We start from the raw sequence: 20,055 nt of genomic DNA on the forward strand, positions 1-20,055 counted from the left end.
TCTCTAGATGTCTCTAGAATCGTCTTTGCTGATAATGACTCTAGAATCTTCCCTTTTGGCGATGTCTCAAGACGTCTCTAGGATCTTCCTTGCTGGTGATGTCTCTAGATGTCTTTAGAATCTTCCTGCTGGTGATGTCTCTAGATGTCACTAGAATCTTCCTTGCTGGTAATTTTTTTTTAGATGTCTCTAGAATCTTCCTGCTGGTTATGTTTCTAGATGTCAATGACAATTTTCCTTGCTGGTGATGTCTCTAGATGTTCCTAGAATCTTCCTTGCGGGTGATATCTCTAGATGTCTCTAGAATCTTCCTTGCTGGTTTCCAAAGGACGAGCCCGTCTGTCCGCTGCCACCAGTGTTGCCAAACATGTACGTCCCGCTCGTGTGGACGACTCTCTGCTGCTGTTGCTGCTGCTGTTGTCCGTTCTGGTTTTGGAATGCGAAGGATTGTTGTTGTTGTTGTTGTTTCTAGAGAAAGCAAAAACAAATAAATACAATGGCACATTTTCTATAGTTTCCGTGAGAATAGCCTTGTAATAAGAAATTTCTCCTAAACAACGTCGCAATTCCTCACAAAGTACCAATACGCCTTTGATTTTAAATTAATTTGCGTGTTCTTCTAGCGAGCAGCAAATGAACCAGAGCCTCGAATCCCAGAAGGTAGCTGACTTCAGAGCAAACAAATATCTTATTCGGAATTTCTGAGAACATCTGAGGTTGTTTCTCTAAATTTATTTTGTAAGCTTAAAAAGATAATCGCACTTGTCAAAAAGATGAGTTTGCTCTCTAGTATAGTCAAATGATTATTAGCTGCACAAGGGTCATTAGCACTAGCCAGGAGTATCAAAAACATCTAATTATAGACGTTGTGGTTTAATATTTTCTACAAGCCAGAGAAGAGAGGATAGCACTAGATATTTTTAAAGTAAAGGTAAAATTTAAGTCTATAGATGAAGAAGTGTCATTCTACGGGACTTTTTATCACAAGTCAGGAAAAACAAGAGTGGTTAGTACTAGATAAGTATGTAGTATTTAGAAAAATAGTGTCATTTCTACAATATTTATATGTAACCTGCATCAAAAGTAATGAAAGTTAGGCATGCATTTTTAGAGGTTAGTACCCTCATGCAATTTGAAGTGTGTCTTTGGTACAAAAAAAAATAGAAATAACGAGAATAAGTACAAAAATACAAGATAAAGATAGCAGACAATTGACGGTAGCCTCCGTTGCGCCGTTGATATTTTACTAAAAAGAGGCCAACAAACTACTTCAATGTTTTGATCAATCTAATTACTAGCGGCAATGCAAGACAAACATATTCTGTGTACGATAGATCAACAGCCTGCAAGAGTTAGCATACTAACAGACATGAAACACACATTTGTGTCGGACAGACCAACAGAGTCCTTTAGACAAATTTTAGTCTGGCAGACCAACAGGCAAGGTACAATGGCTGGAGTACCTGGTCTGGTAGACCACTGAACTTATTACAAGACATACACATTTTTGTTAGACAGGCCAACAGAGTCCATCAGACAAACAGACAAGGCATGAAGACTTTAGTACCCCCATCAAACTGGTCTGGTAGACTATTAGACTTACTACATGACATGAACATTTGTGTCTGACAGATTAACAGAGTCCATCAGACCAATTTTGGTTTGGTAGACCACCAGACAAGGTACATCCCCGTGGATCCTGGGCGTCGCGAAGATCGCGGACACAGGAAGCGCGCGCGAAATAGTGAGGAGGAAAAGACACCCTGGGCAACTGCTCTGTAAGCGCTGTTTCTAAAAGTGCCGCAAACTCGCTCTCAGATTGGTCAAATTATATTTAATTGAAAATGAGACCAATCAGAGCGCTCCTTGTTAATCAGAAAAGCGGGCAGACCTCACGCGTAGAAACACTTCACAAACACCTACATAACAAAGCCTAGTCGGTTTGGTATAAGTCTCACGATTAGATTTTGCCTTGAGTCTGCAAAGGGTTGGGAGAGCAGGGAGAAACTTGAGCACAATATCCCATCATCTTTGTCTTTGCCCGCTCAGCTCCATAATAAAATAGCAGGTTATATACCTTTTGAATACAACGGAAAATGCCCTGACATCGATAGGATTATCGAAGAGTGGACCACCGACTTCCGAATTATTTTCTGGAGCCCCGAGATTTGAGACATTGCGACAAGAAAGGTACAGCAGAAACAACGTCGTAGTTCTTCTATTCTGTGACGGGGCTCATATTCATCTCGAATGCGCTTGATTTGTCGAAATTATTTTGAATATCAAGGTTAATTAAATACACAGTTCAAGTAAAATCCCTAAAACTTGACTCAACCCTTGGATTATCTAGAACCATTTTTAAATGGTTAAAAAAAGCTTAAAAGCCTTTCAGTAGAATTTTCCCAATATTGTTTGTTATGTTTAGCGTAAAGTTTTCTTTCCCTATTGATATGTCAATTTCGAGCTGTCAATCAGTGATAGTGCTAATTGGAAAAAAGCGTTTGGTCTAGTCAGGCAACTCATTGGATTAAAAACTCTTTTTGAACTAGCGCTTACAGGGCGGTTAATCATGGCGTTTTTTCCCCCTTTTTCTTTCGTCTTCGCGCGTACGTTCACTTCCGGTCTCCGCGTCGCCCTGGGTCCCAATGATAGACAGGGTACACAGGCTTTAGTACCTCACAGAACTGGTCTATAGACTACTACTGGCATACTTGATGCCACAAATATTTGTGTCTATCAGTCCGATTCTGGTCTGGTATGCAGACAATGTATATTTGTGTCCGATGGACCAACTACGGTCTGGCCGACAGGGACAAAGACATTAGCGCCCTAAATAACAAGCCTGGAAGACTCTTAGACATAATACAAGACAGGTCCAACAGAACAGAAGAGTCCATCAGACCAATTCAGACTATAAGACCAATTTCAGTCTATCATACTCATCTCAGTCTAGCGGAAACCAACTTTGGTCTAACAGACCAATTTTGGTCTAGCGACCAACAGACCTAGGCACACAGACTCTAGGGTTACCTGGAACTGGTCTGGCTGGTGAGCCGATAGCGCACGTATGCGCTTGGAGTTGGGTTGACCATTCTGGTCTGAGTTTTCCTGCTTCCCTTGTTGTGTCTGTCGACCAGCATGGTTCAACAGCCAGGCGAGGGCAGGTCATAGGTAAAAACGGTTAGAGTAAGAGTGATGAAACGTTCACAGAGTGCTCACCATTCAAAGGTAAGGTAGCAATACTTAGGAGAATATGAATTCATTTTTAAAAATTTTATATTACTCAGTTTACACACCGCAAAAGGAACAAAGAAGCAACAGAAAATATCATGTGTTTACAACCACAAATATGGGCTGAATGCTAAGTTTTTATTCCTACAAGAATTCTCACTCTGTGTAGCAAAAAGCGTTCAAGTCCAACCACGGGTTAACCATAAAAATGTGATCAAAATTATCATATTATCTTGGGAAATGGTGAACATCCTGTTGGGCTAGTTTACATTACATCTAATTCTACCATCACGTTACAATTAATTGGCCAAAAGCACCAGTTATATCGTTAATCGTTAGTCATGAGTACTGAACATTGAATGATGCTCTGTGGCAAGAAACCAAAAATTTTTCAAACAAATTCAAACATCTTTTCTGTACTGTGTAATAAACGGGCAACTCGTATATCCTGTTATTAATATTGGACATCAAATGGGTTCCAAGATACTTCTGAGTAATTACAAATAAGAAGCAAAGAGCAATAGGTTTGAAATAGCAGTGCAACCATACAAACAAGTAATAAGAATTAACACAAATCGATATGCTTAATAGTGACTTGGAATATAAAGTAACCAAAGGTTGCACCAACATCAGAATGCCTGCTCATAGTTTACCTGGACAGTAAAAATGTAATAATGCATATTCTAAACAGCATAAAAAAATAACATATTAATATAGGACAGAGAAAATGCAACAGAAATGTGAGAAGGTAGGCTGAGAGAAGCCCTCAAATGTACAGATATTTCGATAGTACCCAATACTCGATGATGTTTAGGTATTTGATGGACTAACATGTGTCCCATTAAAGGAAACAGCTGTGCCTACTCATGATCCTTTGCCTTGATAGCATTTTTATCAAAGGGAAAAGCCAAACAACTTGTAAAATCCTTGTATTCTTTTAAACTTGTATCGTAATTGTTGAAAGTGGGTTGAAGTATCTTAATCTGGATTATATAGAGCTTTTTAACTAATGAAAACAATAACGTGATATATATTCTTTAAAGAGTTAGTTGAAGTGGACGGAAGTGGATTGAATAATAAAAGTGGCGAAAAGCCTATTCCTTACCGTACCTTGGAAGCGTTTGATTTGGTGTCATTGTCTTCATCATTCAGGAACTCACGCTTGGGATACGGAATGGTACTTCCTCCAAATGCACTACAATGAATACAATAGCATATTTATTTATAAAAAAAAAACATGACTGTATAATCAATTACATCATTCTGATTTACTTACTCTTGAGTGGGGAGTGGGTCCTCTTTAAAGTACTGGTCCTGGAGGGCTTGTTCTGATGTGATTCTCTTATTGGGGTCCATTACCAACAGCTTTGAAAGCTGTCAGAGAAAAAGAAATAGATGGAACTTCAACTGTGATACCTACAGTACTTACCTCGACAGAATGGACTTCATTTTTTTTTAAGCCTGAGGAGCTGCTCCCCACCCTATCTGTTTTGTTTTTATTAAAAAAATAAAAAGCTGGCTCTCTGCCCCAGGGCAGATGGAACTCTTGTTTTCTTGGATGAGGGAGTTAGCCATCTCCCCAAAGATATGTATTTTGTAGGAAAAACATAAAGATTGGTTATCTCACTTTCGATTTGGTGATCTCACTTTCGATTTGGTTATTTCAACTTAATGATTCGGTTATTTCAATTTAAAGCGATCCTGGCTCTCTGCCTCAGGGAATGTGAAACTCTTGCATTTTTTTTCAAATAGTTAAGTCAGCCAACTCACTAAAAACATTATTTGGGAAATCATAAAATGGTGCGCTTGCTTACCATCTTCAATAGGAGTACTGACACGCTATTGCAACTCATGATTATGAACTTTATGGAGCATCTATAAGGTCTTACCAATTGGAAAGCTTTGCTGTCTTGTTTGACTTTGTGCTTCTCCATGTACTTCCATAAGCTGGCGTTCATATAACTGGAGGAGACACAAGAGGTACAGTTTCATAGTAATCCTTCAACATTATCATCATCATAATTATTATTACCATCATCAAAACAATCAGCTAAATCATCAACATTGTTATCATCACCATCTTGATCCTTCACGTTATCATAACCATTCAACATCATCATCAACATCGTCATCAACAACAACATCATGTTCATCATCAACATCGTCATCAACAACAACATCATGTTCATCATCAACATCGTCATCAACAACAACATCATGTTCATCATCAACATCGTCATCAACAACAACATCATGTTCATCATCAGCATCGTCATAATCACCAGCTTCACCCCTCAACTCATTATCATCATTATTGCCACCACTGTCATCTGTCACTCACTTTGACTTCCTGAAGTACTCACTTTGACTTCCTGAAGTACTCACTTTGACTTCCTGAAGTACTCACTTTGACTTCCTGAAGTACTCACTTTGACTTCCTGAAGTACTCACTTTGACTTCCTGAAGTACTCACTTTGACTTCCTGAAGTACTCACTTTGACTTCCTGAAGTACTCACTTTGACTTCCTGAAGTACTTACTTTGACTTCCTTAAGTACTCACTTTGAGTTCCTGAAGTACTCACTTTGACTTCCTGAAGTACTCACTTTGACTTCCTGAAGTACTCACTTTGACTTCCTGAAGTACTCACTTTGACTTCCTTAAGTACTCACTTTGAGTTCCTGAAGTACTCACTTTGACTTCCTGAAGTACTCACTTTGACTTCCTGAAGTACTCACTTTGACTTCCTGAAGTACTCACTTTGACTTCCTGAAGTACTCACTTTGACTTCCTGAAGTACTCACTTTGACTCCCTGAAGTACTCACTTTGACTTCCTGAAGTACTCACTTTGACTTCCTGAAGTACTCACTTTGACTTCCTGAAGTCCTTGAGAAGGGTTGAATGCTGAGGCATTTTCCTGATGTCTTCCCAGTCCTTTTTTGTCAAACATTCAAATTCAAAGAAAAGCGTAAGCTACCAACAAAGGTACCATGAAGAACCATGAAACCTACTGTAGAGCTGCTGAGAGAGAAGTTAAATAGTGAAGAGTGAGAAACAATATTTGATACATACAGCCACGACATGGCACCGCAGAGGTCATAATGATAAGGGTTAACTAACCTTGTGGAAAGCCCATCACGGTGAATACCCTGTTTAGCTGGTCATGATGGTAACGTTCAATTTACCTTGTGGAAAGCCACTCACACTGAATATCCTGTCTGGATGGTCATGATGGTAAGGGTTAATTTACCTTGTGGAAAGCTCATCACGGTGAATTCCTTTCCAGCTGGCCATGATGGTATGGTTTAATTTACCTTGTGGAAAGCCCATCACGGTGAATATCCTGTCCCGGGTGGTCACGATGGTAATGGTTAACTTACCATGAGGAAAGCCCATCACTGTGAATATCCTGTCCAGCCGGTCATGATGGTAAAGGTTACTAGTCTTGGTATCCTCCTGACGGCAATGGAATATGGGCTCACAGGTCAGTAGCTCAGCAAAGATGCACCCAATGGCCCAGATATCTGAAAAATGAAAAAAACAAACGAAACAATATAAAAACAATGTTTAAACCCCATAAAAATCAACATATGCATATAAGATTCTAACTGGCTATATTGGGACATGTATTACCGTGGCCACCGATATAAAAAATTAGGGAAGTTGTATTAATTAGAATGCAATAAAAATTCTAAATCATAACTAGGATGCTCATTCTCTGCATATCAAACATATTCCCCACGGATAGTGTCATTCGTTTGCATTGCCTTATATGGTCATTGATGCCCATATTTAGAAGAGCTAAAGTTTTCCCGCTCCCTGATCTCCAGAAAATATGGTGAAAAATGCTGATTCCTGTCAATCTGAGACTCGTGGTAAGAATTTGTCCAAAAAAAACTGACAGCTTGGTCAAATTTTTATCTCACTAATCTTGAAAAGCCCTTAGACCCAGGCCTCCCAGAGATTGACCGAGCGGGTTTGAAGGTCACCCAAATATTGATATGATGTGCATTCGAGCATTTCTTTCCCTCGCTGAGTGGCTAGTGAAGTTCATGTCAAATAGATAGTACGTTTTTCGCATCCTCTTTGGCTTAATCGACAAAATTATCAAGGTGGCCACAGTAGCGCGTCGTACCAGAAAGCGCGTTTCTCGCGTACTTATTGGCCTTTTTCACAAAACTGTCAAGGTGGCCACGGTAGCGCGCGTTGTACCAGATAACACCACGTTTCTCGCGTACTTATTGGCCTTTTTCACAAAACTGTCAAGGTGGCCACGGTAGCGCGCGTTGTACCAGATAACACCACGTTTCTCGCGTACTTATTGGCCTTTTTCACAAAACTGTCAAGGTGGCCACGGTAGCGCGCGTTGTACCAGATAACACCACGTTTCTCGCGTACTTATTGGCCTTTTTCACAAAACTGTCAAGGTGGTCACAGCGGCATGTGTTTCATGGCCAGAAATACCGAACTGACATGCGCAGTAGCGCTCGAGACTTTAAAAAAAACCAGCGTTTTTCGCAGGATAAGAATCAATGTAAAGTATTCGACTCCAGAATTACATACCTTGATATTTATAGAAATAATAGAATTCGCACATTGCACGGCCTTTGGTTGGATTACTGAGCAAGTATAGAATGTTTGTTTGGCTGACATAGTTAATTTCGATTAAAAAACAATTCGGTTTTGTGGAAATCGTGTAATTCACTGGGTGATGGCGGCCATAATAGAAGAATCAGGGAATTTGCAGAAGTTCTAGCATTGCGGCCACGGTTTCCGCATCATTGATTGTGAAGCAACAATTGCACGGCCTTGATTTCGAATCCCGAACAATGAAACAGTGACATATCCTTTTTTTAAACCTTATTTCAAAGATTTCGCTTCGGTTTTGCCACTAAAATGAGACCGATTTTATCAATGATTACGTCGCGAATGTCGCACGTGTGTTCTTGTATCGAATACTTTTCTAATACCGCGCGAGTACACGAGAAAACGGTGTTTTGTTCGACTCCTTGATTGCTGATCGCCGCCATATTCGCTGAAAATGTACTAGGCGTTGTCATTCCATGCCGAGAGAGCCTAGTAATGAGGAACCATCCAATACCATAGCAATCATAGCAACAAGTTTGTCAAGTTGTTTTCGCGCGAGTCACTTTTTGTTTTGTTTTGCTTTAACCGAGTCCTATGAAAACAAGATGTCATAGGAGATCAAAGGTAAAATGTCAGACTCTAAGCCATCTATGCTTGTTCTGACAGAATCACAAAACTCTAAGCTAAAGTTACGTTAGGGATCAATTGCAAAACGCAAACAAAGTTGTGTTCTGGCCCAAGATTAATATCGGACTTCTTGCCGAGTGGAGAAGAACAATCCAGTGCGAAACTACTTGTAAGATTAGGTTTATTGACCTGCTCAACGGAAATGTTCCTGGGGATGCTTTCCTCATAGAGACAGAAAACGTCTTGAGTCACGAAAAAATTGAGCATTTACGCCGAGACTTTTACAAGCAGCACTACAACAGCTGAATGTGCACCATCTAATCCATGTACACCATCCGGCATTCTCGTGTCAAGTTCAGCTGAATCTAGTAACACTCTCGCTTCATCTATTTCTGAATCTAGCATAACTTCTTCTATTTCTGCTGCTGAATCTAGCAACAATCTCACTTGTCTATTTCTGAATCTCTAGTAACACTATAACTTCATCTATTTTTGCAGCTGAGTCTAGCAACAATCTCATTTCATCTATATGTAATTTCTGCTGCTTTATCTAGCAACACTCTCACTTCATCTATTTCTGAATCTTTAATGACACTATAACTTCATATATTATTTCTCCTGGTGAATCTAGCAACAATCTCACTTCATCTACATGTAGTTTCTGCTGCTGAATCTAGCAAAACTCACTTCATCTATTTCTGAATCTCTAGTAACACAATAACTTTATCTATTTCTGCTGCTGAATCTAGCAAGAAACAGCGAGTGCAGATCAAAGCTAAACAATGAATGTGAAATGACAACAACACCAGGACAGGCTCCAGGTGATTGACAGTCTTTTAAGAAGCTTACTGGCTGACCATATAGAATCTCTGGTAAGTTTTTTTTCAACATGTACAATACATAGTTTGTAACACCAAAACACAATACAGGGTGATTATTATAAGTTTTACTAGCATTTTATTTTATAGCCTTTTCTATATAACAAAATGCTATGCCTTTCCTAAAGAGATGTTCAATTATTTTTTTAGAAAAGCTCCAACATTGTTAAGCCTGGGAAAGGGTTCAAGTGAAGATAAGTGGTGATGGTGCAGGGATTAGCCACATAAGCAACTTTGTTCTTTTGTCCTTCTCCTTTCTTCATAGTATAGATGATTTATTGTCATCAAAAGGCTGCATTTTTTTTTTTAAATTTGTATGTAATCATTTGTTTAAATTCTTATGTAATTATTGGTCCAATTTTTTCATACCAGGAAATCTTACTATAGCAGTAGTAAGTGGATCTGAATCAAGGAAACGAATAGCAGAGTGCTTCAAGGATGCACTAAGGGAGATAGATGAAGTACAAGAGAATGGCTTTGTCATGGTAGATGAAGAATGTATTGTTAAGCAGTGTTTATCATGACGTAACCTACAATGTTGCATTCTGGGTAGTTGTTGGCCTCGTGGGCTGTGTGTTATGATCCGTCATGTTGTACGTTGATTATTGAAGAGAATAAAAGGAGAAATACACCCAAAATAACATAAGTTTAACATATATACCTGGTGAGGTGATTACAGGGTGGATATTTACTGTTTAGTATCACCCAAGTAGTGGACTATTGCTCACCGTTCGTCATCACTAAGTGCATTTTTTACATAACAGATTTTTACTTTTTCCTGGAAAGCTCTAGATAATTGTTGGTTAGACACTTCAGAGAATTTTTTTGGAGAAAATGAAACAAAGAATTTAACTTTCCTTGGATAAAAAAAACTTTCAGTCCTTGTCCATGACGATCAGCTACTCTGTCCCAACCAATTGGAAAAAAAACTTATTGTGGGAAATCATCCATTATCAATAAAATGCCATTTGTTATCAAATATTCTGAAAAGAACCCTGAAAAAATCCCCTCTGAAATTAAAAGAAACAGGCAACCTAGATTTTGACAAAATAAACCCTTCTACTGCAACTCTAAACAAGGCCATCTGCTCCAATACTAAAAGGCCATCATGTAAGACTGGAGGCGAGTAATAGAGGCTGAAAAATAGGGAAACATGTATTAACAGATTATTATATGCAATTTTATGCTTTTTTTGTCGTAGTATTATTCGATGCAATTATATATTTTAACAATTTATTGTACACTTTGTGTAATATTCTTTGTAAATAATATTCAGCCCTTTATAGGCTGGTAAGATATTTATGAAATTTATATCTGACACAAGCACAGCACGTAATGTCCTAAAGGTGCTGCAAAAGAAATCAACATCCAACTATAACTAGGATATTCCAGTGTTTTTTTGCTTTGAATAACTGACGTAGAATAGGAACTTTTTCTGCCCTCTGACAAGTTTCATTTTATAATTTTCTAAATATAATCAAATTGACAGATGTAGGCAATGATTTTATGCCGTTCATACCGGATGCAATCAGATGAATGAATCGTACGTCGAGTAAACCCCTCCAAAGCACCAGGTATTCTAACTACACGTGGTTGTCAAATAGAATTGATTATCAACTTAGTTGCACTGAAAGACTTTGCAAAGACAGGTCGCCTTACGGATGAAACTTCCACCAAATCCAGCCGAGGGCAAGGAGCCCTAATACGGCGGATAACGTTAAAACCACGTCGAGAGTAACGTGCCCTAAAACGACGAAAAACTAGTCGGCAGGTTAACTCGCTTCTACCTGATTACAACTTAGTTCTTACCTTATTTTTGGCAATTTGGCGTAAAGTGATCAGCCTTTCCACTTCCCAGAGCTTTCCTTTCCCTTTAACTTGTCTTTAAAAAAAGCCAACCTTCCGTCTTTTCGCCATTTTATAAACAAACGCGCCGCTCGGAAAATAAGCCAATGACAGACCAGAAAAAACAATCAGTTGATTGGCAAGCGCGCGAGCTCGAAAATAACATCAAAATGGCTTCCGGTTCGGTATTTCTGGCCATGGTATCAGATTGCACGCTTCTCGAATCCTTATTGGCCTTTTTTTACAAAACTGTCAAGGTGGCCACGGTAGCGCGCGTCGCGCTGTTATAGGGATCCCGCTGTACGTTTTTATACCTATAGCCTTGGTATAATGCCTGGCTCCCCAACAAAAGCTCTGGTGCACGATACCAGAAGGTGACGACGACAGCGTCCAGATCAGCGAGGGGCTTCAGTGGTGCATTGAACAATCGCGCAAAACCCATGTCAGCTGTGAATGAAAAAGCATTCGTTACGTTACGTATTGAACAATCGCGCACAACCCATGTCCGCTGTGAAACAAAAAGCATTGGTTACGTTACTTATTGAAACTTCGCGAAAAACCTATGTCTGCTGTAAAATAAAAAGGCATTGGTTACGTTACGTATTATGAACAATCGCGCTAAAGCCATATCAGCTGTGAAATAAAAAAGGCATTGACTAGGTTACGCATTGAAAAATCGCGCAAAACCCATGTCTGCTGTGAATGAAAAAGCATTCGTTACTTTACGTATTGAAAAATCGGGCAAAACCCATGTCCGCTGTGAATAAAAAAGCATTCGTTACGTTGCGTATTGAAAAACCGCACAAAAAAAACATGTCCGCTGTGTAATAAAAAGTGATACGTTATGTATTGAACAATCGTGAGAAACCTATGTCTGCTGTGAAATAAAAAGGCATTGGTTACGTTACGTATTGAACAATCGCGAAAAACCCATCACTCCAATAGAAAAATATATATTGCCGCCGTCAGAGCCTCGGCATGTTCTTAGCCTCATTTTTTTTAATTTGGTGAAATCTCAGGCTCAAAGTTCTTTTATAAAAAAATTTTCTATTATCCTTTGAATTTAAATAAAAGAAGTCCAAAAGAAATTAAAAATCTAACTTATTCTTCCATGTATCATGTAAGTTCATAGCAAAATCTCAACCCTAATTATAGATATTAAAATGCAAAATAAATTCATCGCTCTTTGTGTTACGCTCTTTTTGTCTTTACCTCAATCAAAACAAATCCATTTATACCACATTACTTGTAACATGACACTAAAGGGCATACAATATTTAATGACAAAAAAAACTGGGAAACATTCATAAAAATAACGAAGTTTCTCATTATCTAATACACTTTTTTATGTGAGAGATGCTGCTTCCTCGCTCCGCTGACACGAAAATCCAGGATCCTTTAGATCCTCCAATGGTGCACAGCGGGACGTAAAGACAGAACACACAAAAAATGATTTCATTTTTGCCGATAACAAATTCCGCCTGGACTTAAGGCGGGATTACAGTCAAAATTTGGTCAAATTTTGAAAGAAAATCGTAAAATCAGATTTCTTTTTTATATGATCAAATAACTATTATATAACATTGTCCCCGAGTTTTTACCAGATATATACAATCCTTCTCAGAAAAAAAAAAGCAATTCATAGGACTACTTGAAATTGCCTTCTTCGTTACCATGGTAACGGGTTCCAAAACAAGACGTTTTATTCCCGATAAAAATTAGTACAGAAGCCGCAAGCTGAAAATTTCCCCTCCCCACCCCCCTCAGATTATTTATCGATTGTTTAGCAAAGGCTAGGTCGCTCAGGGATTCAGACTCGTTTGAAATGCCCAAGGGCCATCCGCTGGGTTCTAAATGTGCTGTTATATCAGCAAGAAAGGCTAAGAAGCGTTCAGGATTTAAAGGGAAGCCAGCCTGGAGAAAGAAAGCCGAGAAAAGTGTGCCTAAACTCGTGTTCGTTGCGGATTGTGATGTTGGTGAAGAGGACGATGAGCCAGAAAAAGGAAACCCGATTTCTGCTTCAAAGAGAAAACTTTCGTACTCTGAATCAGATGAAGAGTATTCACTCAATGAGGTTGCAAATGCTGAAGGCTATCGTCTCGTTTTTATGGATAGTTTGAGGGATATCGCTCAAAGGATTCATGGTTTCTCAGGATGCGAAGGTGAGAAATTTAGCTCAAAGTCAAAGCCAGTTTACTTGAATTTAAACCTCAAATATTCGTTGCTTGTTTAGTTTATGTTTTCAATCCCTAGATTTTATATATAATGGATGTATACATTATTATGCCTTCTTCCATTCGTTAATTTGTCCATTTGTTGTTTTCAGGAAAAGTATCAGTTGTAGAAGATCCATCAAAGAGCTTTGGTTTGTGTAGCAGTCTTTTCATCCAGTGTGATTCCTGCGATCTAAATGAATTCTTCAGCACTGGTAAACATTCGCTATCGGATCTTGCTCCAAGGACCATGCAAGGTAGAGACGTTAACAGAAGATCAGTGTTTGCTGCAAATGAAGTTGGCCTAGGGAGAAAGGGAATAGCAGCCATCTGTGAAGTGTTTGACATGCCACCTCCAGTTGCTCCCACTGCCTGGGCGACACATAATGAGCTACTCTACCAGCAGCACCTTGTTGCGATGAATGAACAATTAGAGAAAAGCCAGGCTGAAGAAAAAGAACTGTGCAAAAACAATGGCTTGACAGCTACCTCAGTCAGTTTTGATGGCACCTGGGCAAAAAGAGGGTTTACTTCAAACCATGGTGTTGGCTTTGCCATTTCTACCGAAACTGGAGTACTTGACTATGCGGTAGTGTCAAAAAACTGCAATGCCTGCAATATACAGTCCAAAAAGCTGTCTGTTGAGGAGTTCGAGCAATGGGCTGAAGACCATGAATGCCCTGGTGGCTATGAAGGCTCTAGTCCCAGTATGGAGACCTCATGTGCCAAGAAAGTCTGGAACAATAGCAAGGACACTGGCCTAGAATATAGGTTCATGGTGTCAGATGGTGATTCAAAGGCTTTTGATGAGGTGAGAGAGACGTATGGTGTGTGTGAAGACTGTCTACATTATGACAATATGGATAAATCTTCACCTGAATATAAGCAATGGAAAAGCTCTCCAGCTTATAAACGTCATTTAAGCGAACATATGGATGATAAGTCAAACTGCCGCAGAGTCATGAAGTTGGACTGTATTGGACACGTCCAAAAGCGAATGGGCAAAGCCCTGCGTAAGGCCCAAGAGACAAAAGGCAAACTTGCTGATGGCAAACCAGTGGGCGGCAGGTCTGGGAGGCTTACAAAGTCTGCAATTGAGAAATTGCAAAAGTACTATGGTAATGCAATAAGGAATAATGTGAAGCAAGGGGTCTTGTCAACCAATCAAAGGGCAGAAGCAATCTCCAACATGAAAATGGAGATCATGGCTGGCCTTTACCATAGCTGTAAATTGCCAGTGAATGAAAGACACCAGGTTTGTCCTGTAAGCTCCTGGTGTGCATATAAGAATTTTACCAAGACATTCAAGGAGAAAAAGCACCACCTAGACCCTGTCTTCGTAGACTTTCTCAAGCCTACCTATGATCGGCTTACCAGTGATGCCCTCTTAGAGAGATGCTTGCCTGGCAATACCCAGAATCCAAGAGTGCTTGAACTCTCTTGTGTGGCTGAGGTGCCCCAAGCACAGATGGTTTGGGCGGAAGCGTGTGGAGATGGCAGCAGTCTCTGCTGCTCTGCACTTTAGCTCGGGGGCCACTGCGAAGCACAGAGTGATGGAGCTAGCTGGCATACCTGCTGGAGCCCAAACTGCAGCAGCAAGTACAAGGAGAGACAAGCAGAGGGTAAAGAGTGCTGAAAAGAGAACTTATGAGAAGTTTAAAAAGTACAGAAGATCTATTCGCCGTGTGAATGTTCGTGTCGAAGAACGTCGAGTGAATGAGGAGGGAACCACATATGAGGCCGGGGGTTTCTAGACGGGAAAACAAACACTTAGTAACCATTAAGAAGACTGAGATATCTTACTTTTTAAACAGCAGGCATGAGTAAATCATATTGTTATTATTTTTTCACAATATTATTCTTTTTTGACCATCTTGTGAAGAAATTGCCTATTCTCAAACTTTAAAGTGTTTTTTCTAGGAGGAGGGTTGATATATAATGTCGCGACTGCCTAATCTCATATCTTTTAGAGTATTTGGTATTTTTTGCTGAAATTTTCAGGAAATGCTGCTGATATAATTGCCTTTATGATGAATGATTTAGATTTTCAATTTTACAAACTTCATTCAAGGGGAAATTTTTTGTCAACAATAATTGTGTAAAATGTGATTTCTTTAAAAAAATCAAAGATTTAAAGAAAACAAATCATTCATTATGTAAAGCTATCTTATTTTAACAGAAAACAATAAAAACATACTAAAAAGCATACAATGCAGAGTCATAAATAAGTTGGGCAGCAAGCCACGATGATTATAACGGCTCAAGTTAATTGGTTAATAATTAACTCACCAATAGTTAGATATTAATACAATTACGACCAAATGAAAGCCCACTATTTGATGATTACATACATATATAACATGCCTGGTTAACTGCTTTGTGGAGCCTGTAACACTTTAACGAATATTGCACCACATTTTACCCAATTTTGACTGTAATCCCGCCTTAAATGCACCCTAAATAATTTTTTTTTTCTCCACAATTTCTGAATAGTTGTTTGTGCCTGAGAAAGGTAACGTTTACTTTGGGCTCCCTGTGGATTTGGAGGGAAAGAGTGCCACGCGCGCTTCACAATATTTATTTCCTTGTTGGTGAAAGTCAGGTTGTAACCTAAAGAAGGCAGGTACTAGTCTGCAGAAATATGTTTATAAAACAAAAAAATCTGCGTTGTCCTCAAATATCTTTTATTTACATATCTAACTGCCGACGCAGACCACAAGGTCAGACCACAAGGTTCCAGTGGTTTTCTTCCTAAATTATTTTAAGATCAGATAACACAATAGCTAAATAAACCCTATGTCGCAGGAGAAAATGATATTTCAGTGATCTTGTTACCGTCTGCGAAACAACAAACAAATCCGTGTTCTAGACAAACCGCGGATAATTTAAAAATTATACACTTCACGATTGGCTCAAACTCTATCATAGCATCTAACCCTAAATAAAAGCATGACATGTAAAGAATTCGGAGACGTGCTTCACCATGACCGTAGGGGAACGGAGGCTGCTAAGTATTCACATTCACAGTGAAACAGTAAATTCATTTTTAGTCTGAATGCTCTTCTTGGAAATGATTGTGAATATTGAATCAGAAAATTGTAGTGAAACAAAACGAGATCATGTACGTTAATGATAATATAAGTGAACGCGAATTCTATTTTGAATGTAAACACTTATAGAAGCTTACCAGAATTGAGGTGTTCGTGAACGGTATGAAGTGCAATATTCTATCTACCCAAACAAACTTACTTTCTGGAAATCTGGCTGAGTGTTACAATTGTATAAGCCTACCTTTATTTTATTTTATATGTAAATAAAATAAAGGTAGGCTCTCTAACGCACCAGCAATTTTGCTAAACGTGAACGATACAGTTCATTCGCAGCTGCGACGCAGGATAATGGAGACTTTAAACAGCAACAAGGACAATTGATTTGGGGATTTAAAAGCCGAATGTCAAAATGCATTCTGTCTGATAGATTTTCAACCGTTCTCCGTCCAACCACGACGTGAAATTCAAATGTTTACGGCTTGGAAGGACGGGGGCGGTTGGAGTATAAACTCATTTCTCCTTTGTTAGCTAGTGTAGAAATTAAGTTTTCGGTTAATTTATGTTTTTCCTGAGTAGTAAGCCTAGTAAATTTCATTTAATCTATACTTTGGGATTTATCGCCTTTAAAGTGTTTTTCTCGGTTACGCCGTCCTAGTCGTTGTCGCATCTTAGGCCTAGGACAAACGCCGTTCTTTTCATGTGCTATTCCAAATGCAAATGAACATAGAAATATCGAAATGCATATTCTTTGCATGCATATGTATTTACAAAGGTGCATGAAAAGAACGGCATCTGAACCAGGTCTTAAAGTCCCATATAACAAAATTCACGATATACAAACGACGTTGAAGCGAGTCGCCAGAAAGTGCGCATGCGTAGTTGAAATAACTGTGGGAATGCTTAATTAGACAGAGAAAGCCATTAATTAAGTAGTATCAAGGAAATTATTGTTGAATCCGTTATGTTTATCTATATTCAAATCGAAAATTAAGGCCTTTTTGTTTACTTTAAACGACGGCTATCCCACATGGCTTGCAATCTCTGAATAGAAAAGTTATAAATATGTTAACAAAATGACGTTGGTTGGGGTAGCGCTGGGAGTTCGACGAAAGCCTTCATGGTGCCTGTTGGACCGATATACTTGGCACACAGAGGATGGGGGCTGTCAGGGCTCGCGTAGTACTTCTGGGCTACCCTACTTTAACTATGCAATTATTGGTAATTGTATGGCCTCTGAGTGGTCATTTGATTACCCCAGCAGAAATTGCGAAACACCCCCAATTTTTGCAGTCGGAATCAATCTCTCAAATGGCAGACACCGCGATTTCCCAAGGTAAACAAAGAGTTTTTAAAAATGGCAAATGACCGCTAAATGTTTTATAGCGGGTTACCAAAAACCAACGGTTGAAAATCAGACATTTTTATTTTTTTAAAAAAGAGAGAGAGAGAGAGCAAATGCGAACTGGACGGGCTGAACGTTAGACATAAAAAAGTCACCAACGCGCTATCCGAAACCCCCCCTACAAAGACAAATCGAAAACGTTTCGGCTAGCGCGTCGGACAGTTCGTGCGCCACGTGGTAGTAGTTCAGAATACGCAACGTAACTTGATCGGGTTTTCTAATCAAACACGGAGAGCGCGTTGCAAAAAAGGTATATTTCAGCCAAATTAGAGGGAATTTTGCTGTTTATCATAAAAATTTAGCCTAATAAACTCTGTTCCCACCTACCTATGATATCCATAACAAGAGTTTATAGTACAAAATCCATCCAAAAAGAACTACAACACGAACAAACAGAAAAACGATAAACCAACCATAAGAGAACTTTGTGACATCGGCAGCTGAGAGAAAGCTCTCAAACACCACTCACCTATCTTCCTCTTTCTGGACCATCGCCCATCACTAGGATGTTGGCTGGTTCTAAAAAAACATCATCAGTCAAGTGTGATAATGGATAATGGATAAATTAATGGATAAACAACAACAACCCCTCCATGAGACAGATTTTAAACTTCATTAAACTGTAATTTATTTATACCCCCCCCCCCCCCCCCCAAAAAAAAAAGTATATCTTCTAGGGTATAAACTTTTGAACAGCTCTTTTCCCTTAGAGGGTGTTGAAGGATTTTTCTCATTCTGTTATCTATGTACTGTACGGTATTAGGGTAAAATTCTAACAATTGCTGTTCTTTAGGGGTGTTAACGTTTTCCCCAATTTTGCTTTACCCATTTTCAAAAAATCTAATCGCATTCAATGGAGCTCAAATTTAACCCGAATGTTTCTCAGTATATTAATTTCATTCTAAACAACGAAAAAAATAATCGAGGAAATTTTGGCGGCCAAAAAAGCAAAAAAGGTTAATTATCTTCATTTTGAAAGTATCATATAGTCCCAGTAATAAAACTTGCGATCAACAAAACGGATTGCTTTCATCTTTGGTATGTTTATAGAAATAAAAGGTGGCTAAATAACAATGGTAAACAAATCCTTGCCCCCATATGCATTTTTTCAGGGGCGAATTTTAAAGTAGGTAAATAACAGAGTGACTTAAATAAAAATACGCCAATATCTCAGAATTCTTCTTATAGATTTTAATAAAAATTCCTCTAAGTGTCAACCAAGGTCTGATATACAATATCCTATAGATAATGCTTTTTGGTACTGGTACCGTCTTCTTTTGAGCCTTTGATCCTCTGTGGTACTTGATGATGTGCTGTTAATGGTACCTCACAATAGTACATACCATATTATGAGTGGTTCTGTCACGCAGGAATAAGTCACACATGCAGTGAAGTGATATTTAGCATCTAGAAATTATATACTGATCGGCTGTCAGCTTATTGAAGTCCACGGAACAACTAAAAGCATTTTGTTTAGTTAACTTATCGCGGAAATATAAAACGCTCGCATAAAAATTGCTTCGCCAAGCAGTTCATATTTTTAGCAGATTGACCTTTTGCTCGGGAAACTTATGGGCGTACCGCGTCCCTTTTCAAGTGGTATTGGAGAACAGAGTTTTGAGCATTTGTTTTAGTCCTGTATCCGTTAACTACATAAGGAAAGTTAAGTCTGAGTTCACACAAGGTTTACTTTAAGTAAGCTTCAGACCTAACCGTCGGTAGAAATAGGTTTTAGTACATTTAAAGAGTTTGAGTGCAAAAATGATTGGAATCTTGTCAATCATTATATTCTTGTGTGTATCTTGCCATGCGCACTAGCAGGGTAACAAGTTAGTGTGTGACATCCGTAGTCAGTAGCAACATGTAAACATTACCTAAGTCACGGTAGCCCAAGGATAACCGACTGGCACACCCACATAGGAAGGTCGTCCCTCGGACACCCATTGGTTATCCAAACAGTGCTAAAAGCCCTTTGAGATGTCAGTGTCCACCATTTGTTTACCATTTGATTATGTTAGTACTGTAAGCTTACCCATAAATCATGTTCAGCAAAGTCAAAGAGAAGCCAGACCTTCCTGTCTGAGTGGGAGAGGAAGACACATTGCAGAGAAATCACATTGGGGTGCTTTAGTTTTCGAAGCAGCTACAACAGGGGGACATAGGGGGGGGGGGGGGGTAGAGGGAAGGGGGGTATTTTCAGCTTTCTTCTAATAATTTGGAAT

General features: G+C 39.0%; 1 protein-coding gene, 1 long non-coding RNA gene and 1 pseudogene across 2 annotated transcripts; 2 read left to right on the forward strand and 1 right to left on the reverse strand.

Moving 5' to 3' along the window:
• Positions 1 to 208: 208 nt before the first annotated feature.
• On the reverse strand, positions 209 to 18,662 carry LOC5504720 (annotated as a pseudogene).
• On the forward strand, positions 9,179 to 10,240 carry LOC125559805. Its single transcript, XR_007306475.1, has 2 exons — positions 9,179 to 9,317; positions 9,696 to 10,240. It is a non-coding gene; the product is annotated as an uncharacterized LOC125559805 (long non-coding RNA).
• LOC116612384 lies at positions 12,978 to 15,587 on the forward strand. Its single transcript, XM_032373042.2, has 2 exons — positions 12,978 to 13,330; positions 13,495 to 15,587. Exons 1-2 carry the CDS (start codon positions 12,994 to 12,996, stop codon positions 14,904 to 14,906), a joined length of 1,749 nt encoding a protein of 582 aa, XP_032228933.2. The 5' UTR covers positions 12,978 to 12,993; the 3' UTR covers positions 14,907 to 15,587.
• Positions 18,663 to 20,055: the final 1,393 nt, after the last annotated feature.

Source organism: Nematostella vectensis, chromosome 14 (genome assembly GCF_932526225.1).
Source record: "Nematostella vectensis chromosome 14, jaNemVect1.1, whole genome shotgun sequence".
Taxonomy (NCBI): Eukaryota; Metazoa; Cnidaria; class Anthozoa; order Actiniaria; family Edwardsiidae; genus Nematostella; species Nematostella vectensis.

Coding starts and splice junctions, on each gene's coding strand:
- LOC116612384 (XM_032373042.2), top strand. CDS start 12,994: ATGCCCAAGGGCCATCCGCTGGGTTCTAAATGTGCTGTTATATCAGCA. Junction 13,331..13,494: donor TGGTTTCTCAGGATGCGAAG/GTGAGAAATTTA, acceptor TGTTGTTTTCAG/GAAAAGTATCAGTTGTAGAA.